At 40.9% G+C, this 17,677-nt stretch overlaps 1 protein-coding gene across 11 annotated transcripts in view; it reads right to left on the bottom strand.

Moving 5' to 3' along the window:
* The window catches only part of LOC149256953 (putative uridine nucleosidase 2), a 209,768-nt gene that overhangs the window by 111,401 nt on the left and 80,690 nt on the right, over positions 1 to 17,677 (bottom strand). For 5 of the 11 annotated variants that reach the window (XM_089413263.1, XM_089413255.1, XM_089413270.1 and 2 more), the window contains 4 exons: positions 15,212 to 15,288; positions 14,877 to 14,936; positions 14,424 to 14,609; positions 14,194 to 14,298 (listed from right to left, as the gene is read on the bottom strand). In XM_089413263.1, the coding sequence (XP_089269389.1) occupies positions 14,194 to 14,298; positions 14,424 to 14,609; positions 14,877 to 14,936; positions 15,212 to 15,288 (428 nt within the window). Of the gene's footprint in view, positions 1 to 14,193; positions 14,299 to 14,423; positions 14,610 to 14,876; positions 14,937 to 15,211; positions 15,328 to 17,677 lie in introns of all 11 variants that reach the window. The other 6 variants (XM_089413242.1, XM_089413233.1, XM_089413239.1 and 3 more) reach the window with 2 other exon arrangements.

Below are 17,677 nucleotides of genomic sequence, written 5' to 3'. Positions count from 1 at the left end.
TGGAGATCAATGGCAATAGCGCTGCGAGAAGATTTAAAGAGCAGACAGCGCTTGTAGAATGAGAGAAGGCAACAAGGCTGGGGCATAAGAAAAATTAAAATTGCACAGTAAATAGCATGAAACCCCACCAGCCAACAAATTTTAAAATCTTGAACCCGCTGCTTCAGATTTGTCAAATGAAAAAAAAACCACAAAATTTTCCAGATCTTGAAACGAATACCCTTGCAAGAGCTGACTCTGAGGCCAAATCTTATCCTCCAGGGCCTAGATCTGGCTTCAACCAAAAAGTCTCTTCTTCAGATCTGCAACCTGCAACAACAAAACATAATAATATATGCAAGAAACAAAACTAAAAAAACATTAAACCAGCTAAATAATTACAATGTTCACAGAACTATTTCAAAATTTTAATTTCGATATGAGGCGCTTCAGAAAACCCTTCATGCATCCGCAACAGAAATTTTAATGATAAGCCCGGGATCAAAACGAGCTGGGTTCTTCAGAAAATGCAATCCGGGAGTTGGTTGGTTCAGCCGAGAACTTCCCTAAACGCCCGGTGAACTCAAAATCAATGATTTCCTGCACAGCTTAATTCAACCATTAACAAAGAGGGAGAAAAGGATACTAAAATCCAAATCTAATGGAGATACCTGCCATCATATTCAGAAATTTAACTACCATTCAAACCCTAGCGACTAAACAAGATACTTGTGTTTAAAATCATTCTTCATCAAGCTATTATCAATGGCTGAAAATAAATTTATGCAGAAAAATAAAACATCTTACAGCATTTCCAGAAGAGTAACACCAGCAAGATTTCAACCCCAAAGTCTTTCTTTATTGCACATGAAAAATGACTACAAGAGAGCTTTCTTTAGCACACGACTCTCAGATCGAATGATCTCAAATGACCCCTGAGTCCCTATTAAAGGAAAAATTCCCAATGGCTAGTTCGAGTGATCCATGTCAAAATGATCTCGACCGTTGATGAGGATCAAAATCTCTTTTAATCTCATCTGTCAAAATTTTAAATGCATTTTAATATACTAAAAAATTAAAATCTTGCATTTATTTCCTCAAAACTTTGACTTATTATTATTTTATTTTATTTTTTAATTTATATTTTTTATTATTTTTACTGGACCCTCGAACTTAGCCTTTGGGAAAAAACACCTAGGACTTAGGAATTATGAGGGGATTAAAACATTTTCTAGCCCTCAAGACACTTTACATCATGACTTTTACAATTTTACATATCAAGGGGGAAACTCATTTGACATAGAACCTCATAGACCACCCAGTCTTGTGACACAAATATAATCTAGCAGATCAAGTAATTTGTAATATCCTAACCAAGTAGTTAGGATTATTTCCAGATTACTTTTACATAGACTCGAAGCACACTAGGATTCCCCTAAGATTCTAATAACAAAATCCATTCCGGCTTTGGGGTTAGGCTGAAGGAAAACTCTGTCGATCATGGATCGGTGAGACAAAAAACCTTCTGGAACGTAGATTATCACTAGAAAATTAGGTTTGCCTAGGCAATTTACATACATGACTCAGATCTGTTAAGATTATTTACAATTTACACATGTAGACTGGGTTTACAACATAACACGATCGAGTTGATGATGATAGTCGAATGGCATGGACACGTCGATCAAGCGCTATCCCTTTTGCGAAAAAAGGGGGTGTACTGCTATGGGTAGTTGACACGTAGTGGTCAACACCACTACTTCAAGGGCATTGGTTTGGATCTAGTCCAAGGTAGGAGACTTCTTTTCTCTGAGAGTAATACCGAATTCTGAATCAAAGGCCCCAACAAAGACTACTCAGGCAACGACTTGCAGAGGTTTGATATCAACAAGAATATTATTGTACAACTTATTAAATCTTTTAATAAAATCTGAGATATCCTCACCAGATTTCTTCTTGATAACATTAAACTCATTGAGGATGTACCCATGGTCTCTCTTCTCACCCCATTTCTGCAAAAATGAGTTCCCATTTCTTCCCAACTGTTAATGGAAGCATTTGGCAAGGATTTAATCTTGACCTCCCTATCCAAAGATTGGTCAAAAAGCCTTAACACTACATCTTGATGTTCAATATTTTGATTCTCTGCAAAGGCACACATAAAATTTCTATGTGCCTCTATGTTGTTACATCAACTTCTTCATTATACCTGGGCAAGAGCTTGAGGTAGTCATGTGGCATAACATTTGGTGGTTGAGGCAGCTTTAAGGGAGTATATTTATTTAGTATGAATCTTGGGACAACCATTTGAATCAGAGGTGGTGGTGCTTGAATTACTGGAGGAGTCTGAGGTATGACCAATGGTAAGACAACCAACTGACAGTGGAATGAAAAGTTGTTCACACTGTGGGTAGGGCTGCTTTGGAGTTTATCTTTTATTTCCTCAACTTCTTCTTTGACCTCTAGGGAAGCAGTACTAAACATATGATCACTTTCTGGAGAATATATCAGAACTTTAGGGGGAAGTTCAGAACAATGAATTACAACTTTCTGTGAACTAGATGCAGATGTTTTAGGAAATGAAGAGACAGTGGCATTAGTATTTGGAGTCTTTTCTTTCCAAAACCTTCTAGATATTATCTTCTCTGGGTTAGATACAGATGGAGTTCTTTGTTGAGAGGTATCTGAGCAAGTATGGGATCTTTGATAAGCCAGAATGATTAGCTAAAATTATAGACAGTGGAGTCGCCAAGGTGTTTATAACAAAATTCAAACAGTGGAGTCGCCAAGGTGAGAGACATTCAACCCACACTTCTCTTGCTCACCTAACATAGGGAATGTAAAAATTTGTCGCACCTAGGGAAAAATATTCCAATATGTTCCCTGACAACGGCGCTGGAAAGATGTTGTCGCTTTTTTATGCACCTGAAGCACAAGTACTTCAGGAGATAAGAAAAGCTTCCTAGAGACAACCTCTAGGTTGATTATAGACTAGTGCCTAGAACATCTTAAAGAGTGTTGGGCAAATTTGTAGAAAAGGCTTGCAGCACTTTAGTTTGTCACGAAAATTACAAATGAGTTTGATTCAAAATCATCCATAAAGATACCAAATATAAAGCAGTTGATACACAGGAGTACTTAGGAAATAATCTTTGGCTTAAGGTGGCCAAATAAGACCCAGAATTTGCAGTGATTTAGTTGTTGAAACATATGTAATGGGGGAAGATAACAGAGGAGGAATCCATCATATAGGGCTTAAGACATAAGAATCCTATATATCAAGACTCAGAGAGAAACGGGAGAAAGGGGATGCTATGAACTGTTGAGATGCATGGAGTGCTTTTTAAAGACTTGATTTCCACCCTAAAACAGGCATTATCCACCAGCGTTTTGATTTAAATGAATCTGTATCTAAAGGGAAATACAACTAGCTGCTACTATGACATGCAATCTGTAAAGAATTAAAAACATATATGAAAGACGGAGGGAGAAGAACGTACCGCAATCCAAATAGGTTGGAATCACCATAAATTTTGTATTAATCTCTTAAGGAAAACCAGAATACAACAAGCTTCAAGTAGGCCTTTATGAAAACAGGAAAGGTCTCGTAGAAGAGCAGTCTTTCCCAAAATTCTGAACCTTTCTTAAGTGTTTCTTCCTCCCTTTTATAAGGAGAGGGAGAGCTTGAAAATCAGTTACAAAAATATCTCAGGCCTAAGCTTCCAGCTGTCTGCATGACTAGCTGTCTCCGCGTGCAGGCTCTGTCGCCTCCAATTATTACAACAAAAAGATTCTTTTCTTTAAAATAAAACATAATGATAGACTAATAAACAAACCGAATAACAAAACATGAAAACTGAATGATGGTGTATGAAAATATCTCCTTGCCACTTCCTTGGAAAGCTTTTGGTCTAGCCACGTTTACGCCGCATAATGCCTCATACACTCCTGGACAGTTCCTTGTCGCTTTTAGTCTTAACAGTTTTAATTTGTGACATGCAGGAACCGGGAGTGATCACCCTTGATAATCATAACATGTCTTTAGCGCAGTTGGCAACTCATCTGCCCCTCTAGACTTCCTGTAGAACACTATTGGAGCCATACATGCCCTTTAAAATGGCCATAGTGTAATATCAGGGATTTTTCGGCACTGGCACTTAATGACTAAAAAACCTTACAAAAAAATGAATTTCGATCCTCTTTAGCCCCTTTTGTTTTGAGCCCTTTCAACACTTTTTCGTCATATGACCGGGTGCTTAGCCAAATATCGAAGCTTGACAAATCGGAACTTCACACTGAACAAGCTTCATGAAACAACGAACGTTGATCATCTTTTCTGCTTAGCTCTTGGTTCTTCGACTCTTCCCGTGACCATAGGCCAACCCCTATATCAGAGCCCCCCAATCAGAGGTTTTCAATTGGCGATTCCACTTTGATGCATAACACGCTTCCACCTCCGATTGTCGATCTCTGATTAGTGATGTCATCACTGCCATGTGTTGCTTCCTGAGGGGTGATGTAAGGACCTGCAGTGCTTGCGCGCGTTCTGGCTTGAGGCACGAGCTCGACTTAGGCGCGCGAAGGTGTTATGGCGTAATAACAAGTGCGTGGAAGGTTGGGCGAGCTATTTATACATGCATGGGGGCATGGAGGAGCACCCACGAGCCGACCAACAAGCGTAGTGAGGCCGACTTGACTCATGGGCATTTGAAGCAAAGGCCGACTCATGTTTAGAAGGAAATTACGATGGCGTTGAGGGTGTGGGCAGGTCGGCTGGGCAGCCAAGACCTCGCCCTGCCACTCGTATATCTTAGTGAGGCACAGAGCTCATTTGGACCATTACTCAACACACAATGAATTCGCTCATGTGAAGAGGTGTGCAGATCTAAGGGGTGGACGCACAAGAGGAAAGGCGCAGTTTTGGTGATGCGCCCGTTCTTGGGCAAGGCCGCACGGAGGTGAACGCACATCTTGGTTTTGGGTGAAGGGCGCGGGTAGAGGTCGCCCGCCGGTTGGAGTAAGGCGTGCACGGGTGTGGTGCCCGGTTTGTGCGACGACTTGGCACGGGTTCTTGGGTGACTCGGGTGAGCGCCCGCCCGTCGTGCAAGTGTGCACGGTGTGACTTTTGGTGAAGTGTTGAGATTGTGAACGGAGGTGCGACTCGTGCAGAGGCGCCCGTGTGTGGCGACTTGGAGGCGCACCCAAGTTGGGCAAACAACATGATCGTGCGACGAGGTGAACGAAGGGTTGGTGAGTTATGCGGCGACCATGCAGAGGCATCGACGAGCTGGGCAACCGAGTTTGCTGAAGATTGTAAATTTGGCTAAGTATGAAACTTGGAGTTTCCAAGTATACTTGTAAAGCTTTGTAATATTGAAAGACTGTATAATATATTATTCGGGCAGACTCATTGTTCAGGGAGTTGCCCCTCCCTTTATACTGTGCAATTGTGTTCTTCATGTATAATTGTTGATGTTAATGAATGTGTATGGGTGTTCATTGGTATAAAGGAAACATTAATAATACTTGGTTGCGAAACACAAACTAAGTAGGATAAGTGGTTAGGCATAGTCCACGAACATAAGTATTGGTGAAAAGAAAGTGTTCGGTGGTGTCGCACCTCGCCTAGAGCGGTTGAAAGACTACCGCAGGCTTGGGGGCATGACAGGTGGTATCAGAGCTAGTGTCGGGGAGCTGGTGCTGGTGTTGAAGCGTTGAAGCTGATACACACCTGCACTTCGTGACAGGTGGTATCAGAGCAGGGTTGCTCGTGACGAAGTGCAGGTGTAGATACACTTGGAAATTGAAGACAGTGAAGCAGGTACTTGCAGGTGAAGGAAGTTGTTTCACATACAAGTGGAACAAGGGCTGGTTCAGGTTGCAGGCAACTTGGTGAAGCTGTTGAATGGTTGAAACTAGATTGCAAAGAAGAAGGAAGCTGTTAACAATGGCAGCTGAATCTCAGGCTGGGTCTAGTCACGGTGCGAAGGATGCTACTATGTCATTCATTGAAAAAGTGTTGGAGAAGATGGAGGACTTAGAAGCTTTTTGGACTAAGAAGATGGACATGATCGAGAGAGATCAAGAGGCCAATTCGAAGATGAAGGAAGAGCTCGATGAACTCCAGACTCAACACGAGTACACTGATCTTATGTGTACACAACTTGAAGTAAGGGTCAAGGAAGTTGAAGAGGCAAGAGACCAAGGTCTTGCACAGATCGTGGACTTGCGAAAATCTCTTGACGAATCCAGGGATGAGATTGCAGAGATTGTGGACTTGCGAAAATCTCTTGACGAAGCCAGGGATGAGATCGCGGTGTTGAAGAAGGCCGTGAGGCATAACTCAGGTGGAGGAGTGCCTCATGTGAAAATCAAGGAACCAGAATATTACGATGGTACAAGGAGCGCAAAGACTCTTGGCAACTTTCTATGGGACATGGAGCAATACTTGGAATGCTTGGGTCTATCCAATGATGATACGAAGGTTAAGGTAGCTGCTCAGTTCTTGACAAAGGATGCTAAGATGTGGTGGCGAAGGAGGATGGATCAAATTGCCAATGGCAGTGCTGGTGACATTACTTCGTGGGATGAGATGAAGAAAGCTTTGCAGACCCATTTCAGTCCTCAGGATGAAACGTGGGAAGCAAGGATGAAGATAAAGTTCATAAAGAAGACAGGGAACCTTCAGACATATCAGTGGGAGTTTGCAAGTGCGGTTCTGGAACTTCCTGACATGGCGGAGAGGGACAAGGTGTTCAATTTCATTATTGGGTTGAAGCCTTGGGCACGCAATGAAGTGAAGAGGCAGAGGATTAGAACACTTGAGGAAGCTTTTGTTGCTGTGGACAGGTTGGTGGAGCATTATGATGAGACTTCTGATGATAGGAAGAAGAAGTCCGATAAACCAAAGGAAAAGAAGAAGGATGATGCTTCGAAATCGGATGATAATTCGAAGACGAAGAAAGCCTTGAAGTGTTGGATATGTGCTAGACCACATATGGTGAAGAATTGTCCTTCTAGACCGAAAGTGGCTGCGATTGCACAATCTAATGCGAAGAATGAAGAAGCTTCTGTGGGGATGATGCAGATACTAGGTGCTGCTGCTGCTACAGAGGTGGTCTCTCGGAGGGATCTTGAGAGGAACAGGTTGGAGTATGTTTGGATGAAGGTTGGGGGTGCTGATATACTGACTATGGTGGATAGTGGGGCTACTCACAACTTCATGGGCAAAGATACTGCGAGAAGAATTGGGCTGAAATTTGTACTGGTGAAGGCACAGATGAAGACAGTCAATTCTCCTCCTGATAGTATTCTTGGTGTAGCTGAAAAGGTGGACACAACACTAGGTGAGTGGACAGGGAAGGTCGACTTCACTATAGTGCGGATAGATGACTACAAAGTTGTGCTGGGAATGGAATTCTTGAAACAATTCGATGCTATGATTGTTCCACATTTGAAGAGGCTGTACATTTACGATGGAAGGGAGGATGTACCCATTGGTGTACCAACCATTGGAGTGACAAAGCCTGATTGTAAGTTGGCAGTAATGCAAATGGAGGATGAGAAGCGGATGGAAGACATGAGTAAGCGGTTGTCTACGGTTGAGACAAAGCTTACCGAGCAGTCATTGGTCATCAGGACACTTTCTGATAGTATCTTGGATTTGTCAAGAAGGCTAGAAGTGGTCGAGGATGATGATGATGATGATGAGGCATATGTGAGGCCGAATGTCTGAGAGGACGATCGGGTCACTTATCTACAAAGGATGGAGATAGAGAATCCTGACAGATGGATTGAGATGATTAGTGAGGGTGAGCCTTCAGGTTCTACTCCCTCTATATCTTCTTAGATGACAAGGAAGATGGGGCTCACTATTAGCTGCTCATGGCAGTGAGTCCTTAAAACATGTTGAGCAAGTATGGCAGATGGTGCACGGATGGCTTGGCATCAAGCATCATGACATGTTGCAGATGGGATGGAGTTTCCATGGACCTGAGCATGGGTGAGATTCTTGGTGAGTCCGAGATGTGGCAGAATCCAAGATAGACTGGTGAAGGCATAAGGATGTTCACTCTCATGGCTTGAGCGTGACAGTTGGATTAGCTACCCAACTAGTTCAAACATGGGGTCCGGAAGTGCACGGAGAGATGCTGGCATCAAGCAGACGAGGAGGATAGTTCACAGGATGAGGATGACACATGATGGAGATGGCATTTCTACATATGTTGTAGGGATGTTTGCAGTATGTGGAGGAGTTGACATCATGGCCCAAGGATGATACAGATATTGATGATGATCTTGGTGGATGGCTACCAGGATGGTATGTTGTCGAGGACAACAACGACTTCAGGTGGAGGAGGATGTAAGGACCTACAGTCCTTGCGCGCGTTCTGGCTTGAGGCGCGAGCTCGACTTAGGCGCGCGAAGGTGTTATGGCGTAATAAAAAATGCGTGGAAGGTTGGGCGAGCTATATATACATGCGTGGGAGCATGGAGGAGCACCCGCGAGCCGACCAACAAGCGTAGTGAGGACAACTTGACTCATGGGCGTTTGAAGCAAAGGCTGACTCATGTTTAGAAGGAAATTACGATGGCATTGAGGGCGTGGGCAGGTCGGCTGGGCAGCCAAGACCTCGCCCTGCCACTCGTATATATTAGTGAGGTGCAGAGCTCATTTGGACCATCGCTCAACACACAACGATTTCGCTCATGTGAAGAGGTGCACAGATCTAAGGGGTGGACGCACAAGAGGAAAGGCGCAATTTTGGTGATGCGCCCGTTCTTGGGCAAGGCCGCATGGAGGTGAACGCACATCTTGGTTTTGGGTGAAGGGCGCAGGTAGAGGTCGCCCATCGGTTGGAGTAAGGCGTGCATGGGTGTGGTGCCCGGTTTGTGCGACGACTTGGCACGGGTTCTTGGGTGACTCGGGTGAGCGCCTGCCCGTCGTGCAAGTGTGTACGGTGTGACTTTTGGTGAAGTGTTGAGATTGTGAATGGAGGTACGACTTGTGCAGAGGCGCCCGTGTGTGGCGACTTGGAGGTGCACCCAAGTTGGGAAAACAACACAATCGTCCGACGAGGTGAACGAAGAGTTGGTGAGTCGTGCAGCGACCGTGCAGAGGCGCCGACGAGCTGGGCAACCGAGTTTGCTGAAGATTGTAAATTTGGCTAAGTATGAAACTTTGGAGTTTCCAAGTATACTTGTAAAGCTTTGTAATATTGAAAGACTGTATAATATATTATTCGGGCATACTCATTGTTCAGGGAGTTGCCCCTCCCTTTATACTGTGCAATTGTGTTCTTCATGTATAATTGCTGATGTTAATGAATGTGTATGGGTGTTCATTGGTATAAAGGAAACATTAATAATACTTGGTTGCGAAACACAAACTAAGTAGGATAAGTGGTTAGGCGTAGTCCACGAACATAAGTATTGGTGAAAAGAAAGTGTTCGGTGGTGCCGCACCTCGCCTAGAGTGGTTGAAAGACTACCGCAGGCTTGGGGGCGTGACAGGTGACATGTGTCACTTGGATATGCCCCCATAGGACCCTAAAAATGCCATATCAACATGCCACGTGGCCACCGTACTGCCACGTCAAGATGACATCAGCTGCCACATGGCCCTATTGGCACCAATAGAATTCCGCCACATGGCCCCCTTAAAAGAGAGAGAGAAAGGCTCACCTACCCTTCATTTTTCGTTGATTTCCTTTGTTAAATATTTCAAAGCTTTCCCGATGCTTTAACACTAGAGGCTCAAATCCCGGCAATCTTAATCGCAATCGGAACTTTGAAAGGGTGTCATCCATTATATCATTGATTGCAATGTGCCGATCTCCTATTGCTCTGATGCCTTGGACCTTCGATATGCGGGATCATCGATGTGTGACCCCGTTGATACTGTAGGATGCTCTGATCACCGATATACACTATGCCTTGGACCTCTGATCTCCGATTGCCGATATTGCCGATCACCGGTTTGCTCTGACCTCCCCTGTGACTACTTTAGAAAACTCCGATTTGCGGGTTCCAGGATTATACTGAAGCATTTGCCTTGGTTTTTTGGTTTTCAAGGGTAACTTTCCATTTGCTATAACTTTTGATTCCAGGGTCCATTTGAGGAGTTCCAAATATCATTGGAAATCTAATTTTGAGCATTATCCATTGGAGGAGGTCTGATTTAGCTTTGACTTCTTTTGTGGCTTGAAAGACAACTGCAACTTTCCTGCTCTTTTGCATCCTTTAGACAGCAAAATCAAACAATGCAGAGGGTGACAATAGGGTCATTAAGGTAGGTCAGACTAAACTAGCATTGAAAATTAACCCCCCATTTAAGGTAAGGAAACAAGATCACGGTTAGAAACCCTCTTTCTTCCAGGTTACCCCATAATCCATGCCAAATGCCCAAATACAAACAAGCATAATGTGAAATTTTTGGCTACCCAGAAGGTGCTATTAACTCAATTAATTATTTCGTATTACTTGTTCATGACAAATTAATTCTTTTGTTGGAAGTAATGAATAATAATATAAACAACACCATTCACAAAATAAAAATTGCAACAAAATATATGAGAAACCAATCACACAATTGACACAAGTATTTTTGGACAAATGTCCTTGGAAAAGCCCCAATATGGGGATGTAATGTCCCCATTTTCAGTTTCCTCTATAGTACAACTAGGATGGACTTCCATGGTACGTGATGGCCAAGTCACTAGAGCATGATTGCATCACTAGGGGTCTCGAAGGGGTTTTGAGGAGTTTTATGGGGTTCGACGACGTTCACTTGGCATATCCCATCATCGGGAGTAGTTTCGCATAGCTTGTTTTTGGTTCCATTGCATTCTGATAATTCCCGTAAAATGGGGTTATTATTGAGCATAACTTAATTAATTGCACTTAAGGTGGAATTCCAAGAGGATTATTTGATGGAACACCTTAGTGTAATAGCTTGTTGGAACCGGAACGAGAATATCTACAGGATGAGATGTTGAAAAGTGACCTCTAGTGACCAAAGAATGTATGGTGGGAAATTTATCATTTTCCCAGATTAAAAGTGACTTTAATTAGTCACTTAATCAAAAAGGGAAAAGATTAATTAAGGGGAAAAGGCCAAAAGTGACTTAAGTAAAATAGAAATAAATTAACGTCACTTGAGATGAAGTGAAGGAGGAGCTTCTAGAATAGTAATAAAATAACAAAATAAAGAACTTCTCGAATAATAATAAAATAAAAAAAATAAAATACTTCTAAAAGAATGGAGATCTATCTTTTGGGCCTTTAAAAGGAGAAGGAGATCATTTGGGACATCTTAGATTTGGAGTATTTTCCTTTGGTGTGTGTTGGAGGACCTAGTTATCTGCTTTAGTAGCCGCAGGACGAAAACCCTAGGTGATTTAATGAGAGTGGGCAAGAACCCATCTCTTCCCTTCATGAATTCATTCAGAATTCACAAGTGTTTATTGATTCCAGTTCTATTTTGGATTCTGATCATTGTGCAAATCTTCTAGCGGCCATTATTGTAGCTATTTCCTACGGAGAGTTTGGATGTAATCCTCCCTAGTAAATAAATAACACTACATTATTTCTATTTCTCATGTTATTTTGGGGTTTTACTGCAAATTTTACATGTACTGCTAATTTTATGGTGTAAATGTGAAATTTTAATTGGGTTTAAAGAAGAAAGTTTATGCTGCAAAATTTTTCAAGCAAAATCCCAAGAATTTTATAAACAGGATATTACAGGGGAAAACCAGTTTTAACTTTTAAGCTTTGAGGATTTATATTATTATCTTTATCAAAAACTACTATTGAGAAATTACAACTACTTCCCTGATATTGACAAAGCTCCGACAAAAAATAAATCTTCACTTCTACTAATCAAATCAACTTGGAAAACCCCACGACTTCCCTTTCTGCAATTCACACTGCCTCCAGCAACTCGCACTGACAAACTAGCAACTCGCACTGGTCTTTCAGCAATTCAAACCGTCTCCCAGCAAACTCGCACTGCCCTCTGGAAACTCGATTTTCCTCCTGGAAAATTCGATCTTCCCTCCTAGCAAACTCAGATTGGCCTTTGGAAGACTCGCATTGCCTCTCGGGAATAAACTTGGCCTCTACTCCTGCAAATTTGTTGAGCAGCTTGGCCTCCTCCTGAAGCTCATAGCCTCACTGGAAAAACTCAACCTCTTGCAAAAAATAATGATAGCAAACATCTTTGAAAAATCTTCTCCCAATCATTGCTACTTAAACCCTCCTGGTGTCTCACTAAAAATCACCCACTTGATGTGTCTCTAAAGCTTCCCATCAATCTTTGGGACATCTTGGATTTGGAGTATTTGCCTTTGGTGTGTGTTGGAGGACCTAGTTCTCTGCTTTAGTAGCCGTAGAACGAAAACCCTAGGTGTTTTAGTGAGAGTGGGCGAGAACCCATCTCTTCCCTTAGTGAATTCATTCAAAATTCACAGGTGTGTTTATTGATTCCAGTTCTATTTTGGATTCTGATCTGGCATTGTGCAAATCTTCTAGTGACCATTATTGTAGCTATTTCCTACGGAGATTTTGGATGTAATCTTCCCTAGTAAATAAATAACACTGCATTATTTCTATTTCTCATGTTATTTTGGGGTTTTACTGCAAATTTTACATGTGCTGCTAATTTTATGGTGTAAATGTGAAATTTTAATTGGGTGTAAAGAAGAAAGTTTATGCCGCATTTTTTTTCAAGCAAAATCCCAAGAATTTTATAAACAGGATATTATAGAGGAAAACCAGTTTTAAGCTTTGAGGGTTTATATTATTATTTTCAGCAAAAACTACTATTGAGAAATTACAACTATTCCCTGATATTGACAAAGCTCCAGCAAAAAATAAATCTTCACTTCTACTAATCAAATCAACTTGGAAAACCCCACGACTTCCCTTTCTGCAATTCACACTGCCTCCAGCAACTCGTGCTGACAAATTGGCAACTCGCACTGGTATTTCAACGATTCAAATTGTCTCCCAGCAAACTCACATTGCCCTTTGGAAACTCGATTTTCCTCCTGGAAAATTCGATCTTCCCTCCTAGCAATTTGCACCTCCTCTAGCAAACTTGCATTGGCCTTTGGAAGACTCGCATTGCCTCTCGGAAATAAACTTGGCCTCTACTCCTGCAAATTTGTAAAAATATTCTCCCAATCACTGCTACTTAAACCCTCTTGGTGTCTCACTGAAAATCACCCACTCGATGTGTCTCTAAAGCTTCCCATCAATCTCCTTTTATAATCTTTCATTCGCAAATGAATGGACGATTAGAAGTTCACTGGATCCAATCGATGGCTAAGATCATCTTAGAAACTTTCAACAAGCTTCTAGAGGAAAATCGATCTTATCCCAAATAATGTCAATTAATTATTCAATTTCCCTAAGTTTAGACATAGGACATATTTAAAAAATCACTAATTGACATAATTAAGACCTTTTCCCTAGATGAAAATTGGGAAAAATTACATGGGCTTGGAGATAATTAATTCCTCTGTGTTCTTAGCCTCAATGACACCTCTCAAGACTAGAACACCTGTTTGAGCTACAATATTTAACACATAAACACCCTGTTGCAAAATGAATAAAGTACCTTTTGATTAGAAGCTCACCTTCCAACATGCGCTCTTGACAGATGGACGAGGAAACATATGACTCATGCAGGTGGTAGAGATATGAATGGAACATCGACATCGGCTATAGGTGGCTGTCAGGGGCTGTTGGCTGGTCAGCAGGAAGAGATGATGGGAGAAAAATTTCTCCTATGGGCTCACCCACTTTTGGTGGGTAACAGGGCATATAAGTTGTATACACTGCAAGGTATCCAAGTTTGTCATTAAATGATTGTATCTCATTTTCATAGTCATAGGGAACAATAAATATGGTTTTCTTGATTGAAGAAAATTTATTACTTAGAGCAGAATATAATCTGCAAAATGCTAAGTATCAACAACTACAGGTCTAGATACAGGAAAAGACGAAACCTGTGCTGCACAAATTCTTTTATTTAAGCCTCCAAGAATATGGATCTCTAAGAAGAATAGTAAAACTACAGATTAACTTTCACGGAAACCATAATTGGGTAGAGCGAAGGGTGCATTTTGCAGCAATTTACTCATATTTTAATATCAAGAAAAGTACACCAAACGAAACCTTATTTTACAGACTGCATACAACACGTACATTTGCTTCTGTAGCAGGGTTAACATTTCCATTCACCGAAAATGCACCCCCAAGAATAACAATCTGCCTTATTTTCTGCGGAAAGTCAGAATTTGTTTCTATTGCCTGCAACAACCAGGGGATATGTTTGGGATGAAGAGCATGCAAAGTAAAAGTATGTGTCTGGGTAATTACACCAAGCTATATGATAAAAAAATAGTCTAGATCTAGAAGAGAGATTAGAAACTGACCAACGCTATGTTTGTGAGTGGCCCCAATGCAACCACTGTCACTTCTCCAGGGAATTCATTTGCTTTCTCAATGAGAAAATCTGATGCTGATTGTGCAATTGGCTTCCCTTTTGGTGGGTCAATATTGGTGTCCCCAAGGCCATCAGAACCATGGGCAAAAGCATAAGTTTGCAGCTTCAGAACTTCCTGTTTGACAAATATGTAAGCAAAAGTCAGGCATTTACTTGTAAAGGCTTAAATAATATATAATAATAACAACTCCGATCTTCTTGACCATGCTACAAAAAATTTCCAGAAAGCCTCTACAATGAATCATTACAAAATCCAGGTATAGATTGGAATTCATGGATAGCAAACACTAATTTAATAGAAAACACATTTTAAATACCTACAATAGAATGATTGTATCTAAAACTTTTAACACTTTCTAGGGGAAACAATACAACTTCAAACCTTGATTGTTTTGTGTGAACCTTCTGCGACAGGGATATCTTTTCTCCCCGCAACTTCCAACTAGAATTGTGAAATGAAAGATTATCAGAGTAAGACTATGAACATGCAGAACTGAGGAAACTTAATGCTTATTTATTATATGCAACACAGGCAGATGAGAACTTGAGAATGATCCAAAGTATTTTTCTGCTTACATTTTCTTATTTGCTTGAAGAATGAAGAATCAAACAACAGACAAGACAAGAATGAAATGAACAGAACAATTTACACAAAGCTCATACCCTATGAGAACTTCACCAAGGGTATTCACTGCAAAATCCCAAATGACTACATACCAGATGAAGGGCATTTGTTGTTGCCAAAGTTGTACGGACATTTCCATAAATTGTAGTGAGACCAATAACATCAACCTCTGGAGATTGAAGAGCCAAAAAGATTGCCATGGCATCATCTGTATAGATTTATAATTTCATATAACCAGAATACAGTGATGAATTATTCATGATTGAAACTATCTTTGGTCAGATCAGCCATCACAAAATCATAGCAAAAAATATATTGCACAATTGTGCATTTAAGCTAGAAGTAAAGCAACAATAGCAAGGATTCAAATAAAGCAAGGTAAAGAAAAGCCAATACAATGTCATGATACCCAGAAGACTGAAATGGTACACTAGTATACTTTAAACTGAAGCAAAATATCATGCATTTAAAAAAATGCACCATAAAGTGGCATCAATATCATTGATTAAACTACAGTGAACAAAATGTGCTTTTCATTGTAAAAGAAAGCTTTAAGAATGGTAACTCTCTGCAAAGTAGCACAGTAAAGTAACCAGAGTCATAAGGAATGAATATGTATGATTAATTAGATTCATGCCAGCCTAAGTTGCACTGATATGGACACGCAAACGGGGAGAACCGGATACAACAAACTTTCTAAAAAGGGTGAATATAGCAGGAAATGACACTGATACACACACACATATATGTAACACATTTTCTAAAAAGGGTGAATATAACAGGAAATGACACACACACACTTGGGGTAAGGTCACTATAAGGATTGGAAGCTGGTGGTAGGGAAGGGCGGGAAATGTAGTGATAACTGGCAGGAAGTAATGGACCGGCATTTGCACTGGCAAAGGAAATGAGTGGATAGTACTGGCACCAATCAATAAGTCATTTTTCTCTTAGTAGATGTCAAGGTAGTTCGAAGCGATGTGGTCTTTCCTTGCTATGTGACTAGGCTATACACACACACACACACATACACACATACACACACACACCCACGCGCACACACACACACACACAAAAAAAAGCTTCAGAATTACCAAGCATTGCTCATCAGTGATCAATTATTTTTAAATGATGTTTACTTGTTGGAGTATAATGCTCCAGTATAATTAAATAAAATAAATGTAGTGTCAAAGTTGTTATTACAAGTGACTAATAAAGTGTTAGACATAAGTTAATTAAATAATGTAGTTAAGTCAAACAGGTATCATAATGTTATGTATAAAATAAATAATAAATTAATAAAGAATAAAACTAAATATAATAGAGTTGTTTATAATAAAACTAAATATAATAAAATTAATTATAATAAATATTAATTATAAGGAGTCATTACTTAAAGGTAATGACTCCTCGTAAAAGGCACCCAGGGTTATTTAAGCTAGGCCTACCCCCATTAAAAATCATCTCACTCATATCCATTTTTATATACAACAGATTATTTGCCTTCGAGAAATTACAAATATTCTTATACAATCCCATACAAAACACGTACAATTGGCCTATATGTCACCGTCACCTACACATTCTCCTGCCACTATCTGTACGCTGCCATTGACGTACCTTCTTCAGCCCTTTGTACACCATCTCATTCCCTGTGCACTATCCCATCATAGTCTGTATGTCGCATTTGTCGTACCTTCTCCCACAATCATTTATATATTGTAGCCATCATACCTTTCTCCACCATCATTTGTACGTTAGCCACCATCATTTATATATTGTAGCCATCATACCTTTCTCCACCATCATTTGTACGTTAGCCACCATCATTGCACAATCACCATTCATCGCATTTGTACATTTATGTACAATCAGCTTCCTTTTTTTGCACAATTGTCCTTGTTACCCACCAAAAGCGGGCATCCCTAGGAGATCTTTTCTCCTATTCATCTTCTTCCAGCTTGCAGTTAGCAGCCCCTAATAGCCACCTTGTAGCCGATGTGATGTGCCACTTTATCTCCACCACATGCATCATTTGTATGTTTCCTCGCCCATTTGTCAAGAGCGCATGTTAGAAGGTGAGCAATTTGACCTAAAAGGTGTGTTTTTCATTGTGTAATCAAGTGCTTATGCTTGTTTTTCATTTGGGCATTTTGGCATGGATTATTGGGTGATTGGGAGGAAGGGCAGGCTTTGACCGTATTTTTGTTCTGTCACCTTAAATGGGGGGGTTAACCTTCAATCCTAGTCCTGTGGGATCTTCCCTATTGGCCTATCGCTTTAAGAAGGGCACTACTTGGGAAACCCCAAATTTGGTAACATGGTCCTGTTTTCCCATTCCATATTTATCACTCCCCTCCGCACATTATGAGCCCTATTTGCTATTTCCCTTCTCTAGGTCCATATGACCACTGGGTCCATAGGGTCTAGCACACCCCCTCCCCTTGTCCACATATCTAGGTCTGGCCTGGAAACATTGCCCCAAAGGTCAATGTAGCTAAAAAAAGGTTAAAAGCATATCATGGCCACAAGCAAGAAACAAAAGAAAAAGAAAATCA

This window comes from Pinus tabuliformis, chromosome 6 (assembly GCF_031772625.1).
Source record: "Pinus tabuliformis cultivar Carrire ecotype Pingquan chromosome 6, CPIR1, whole genome shotgun sequence".
NCBI lineage: Eukaryota > Viridiplantae > Streptophyta > Pinopsida > Pinales > Pinaceae > Pinus > Pinus tabuliformis.
This window is presented reverse-complemented; position numbering and strand designations above follow the sequence as displayed.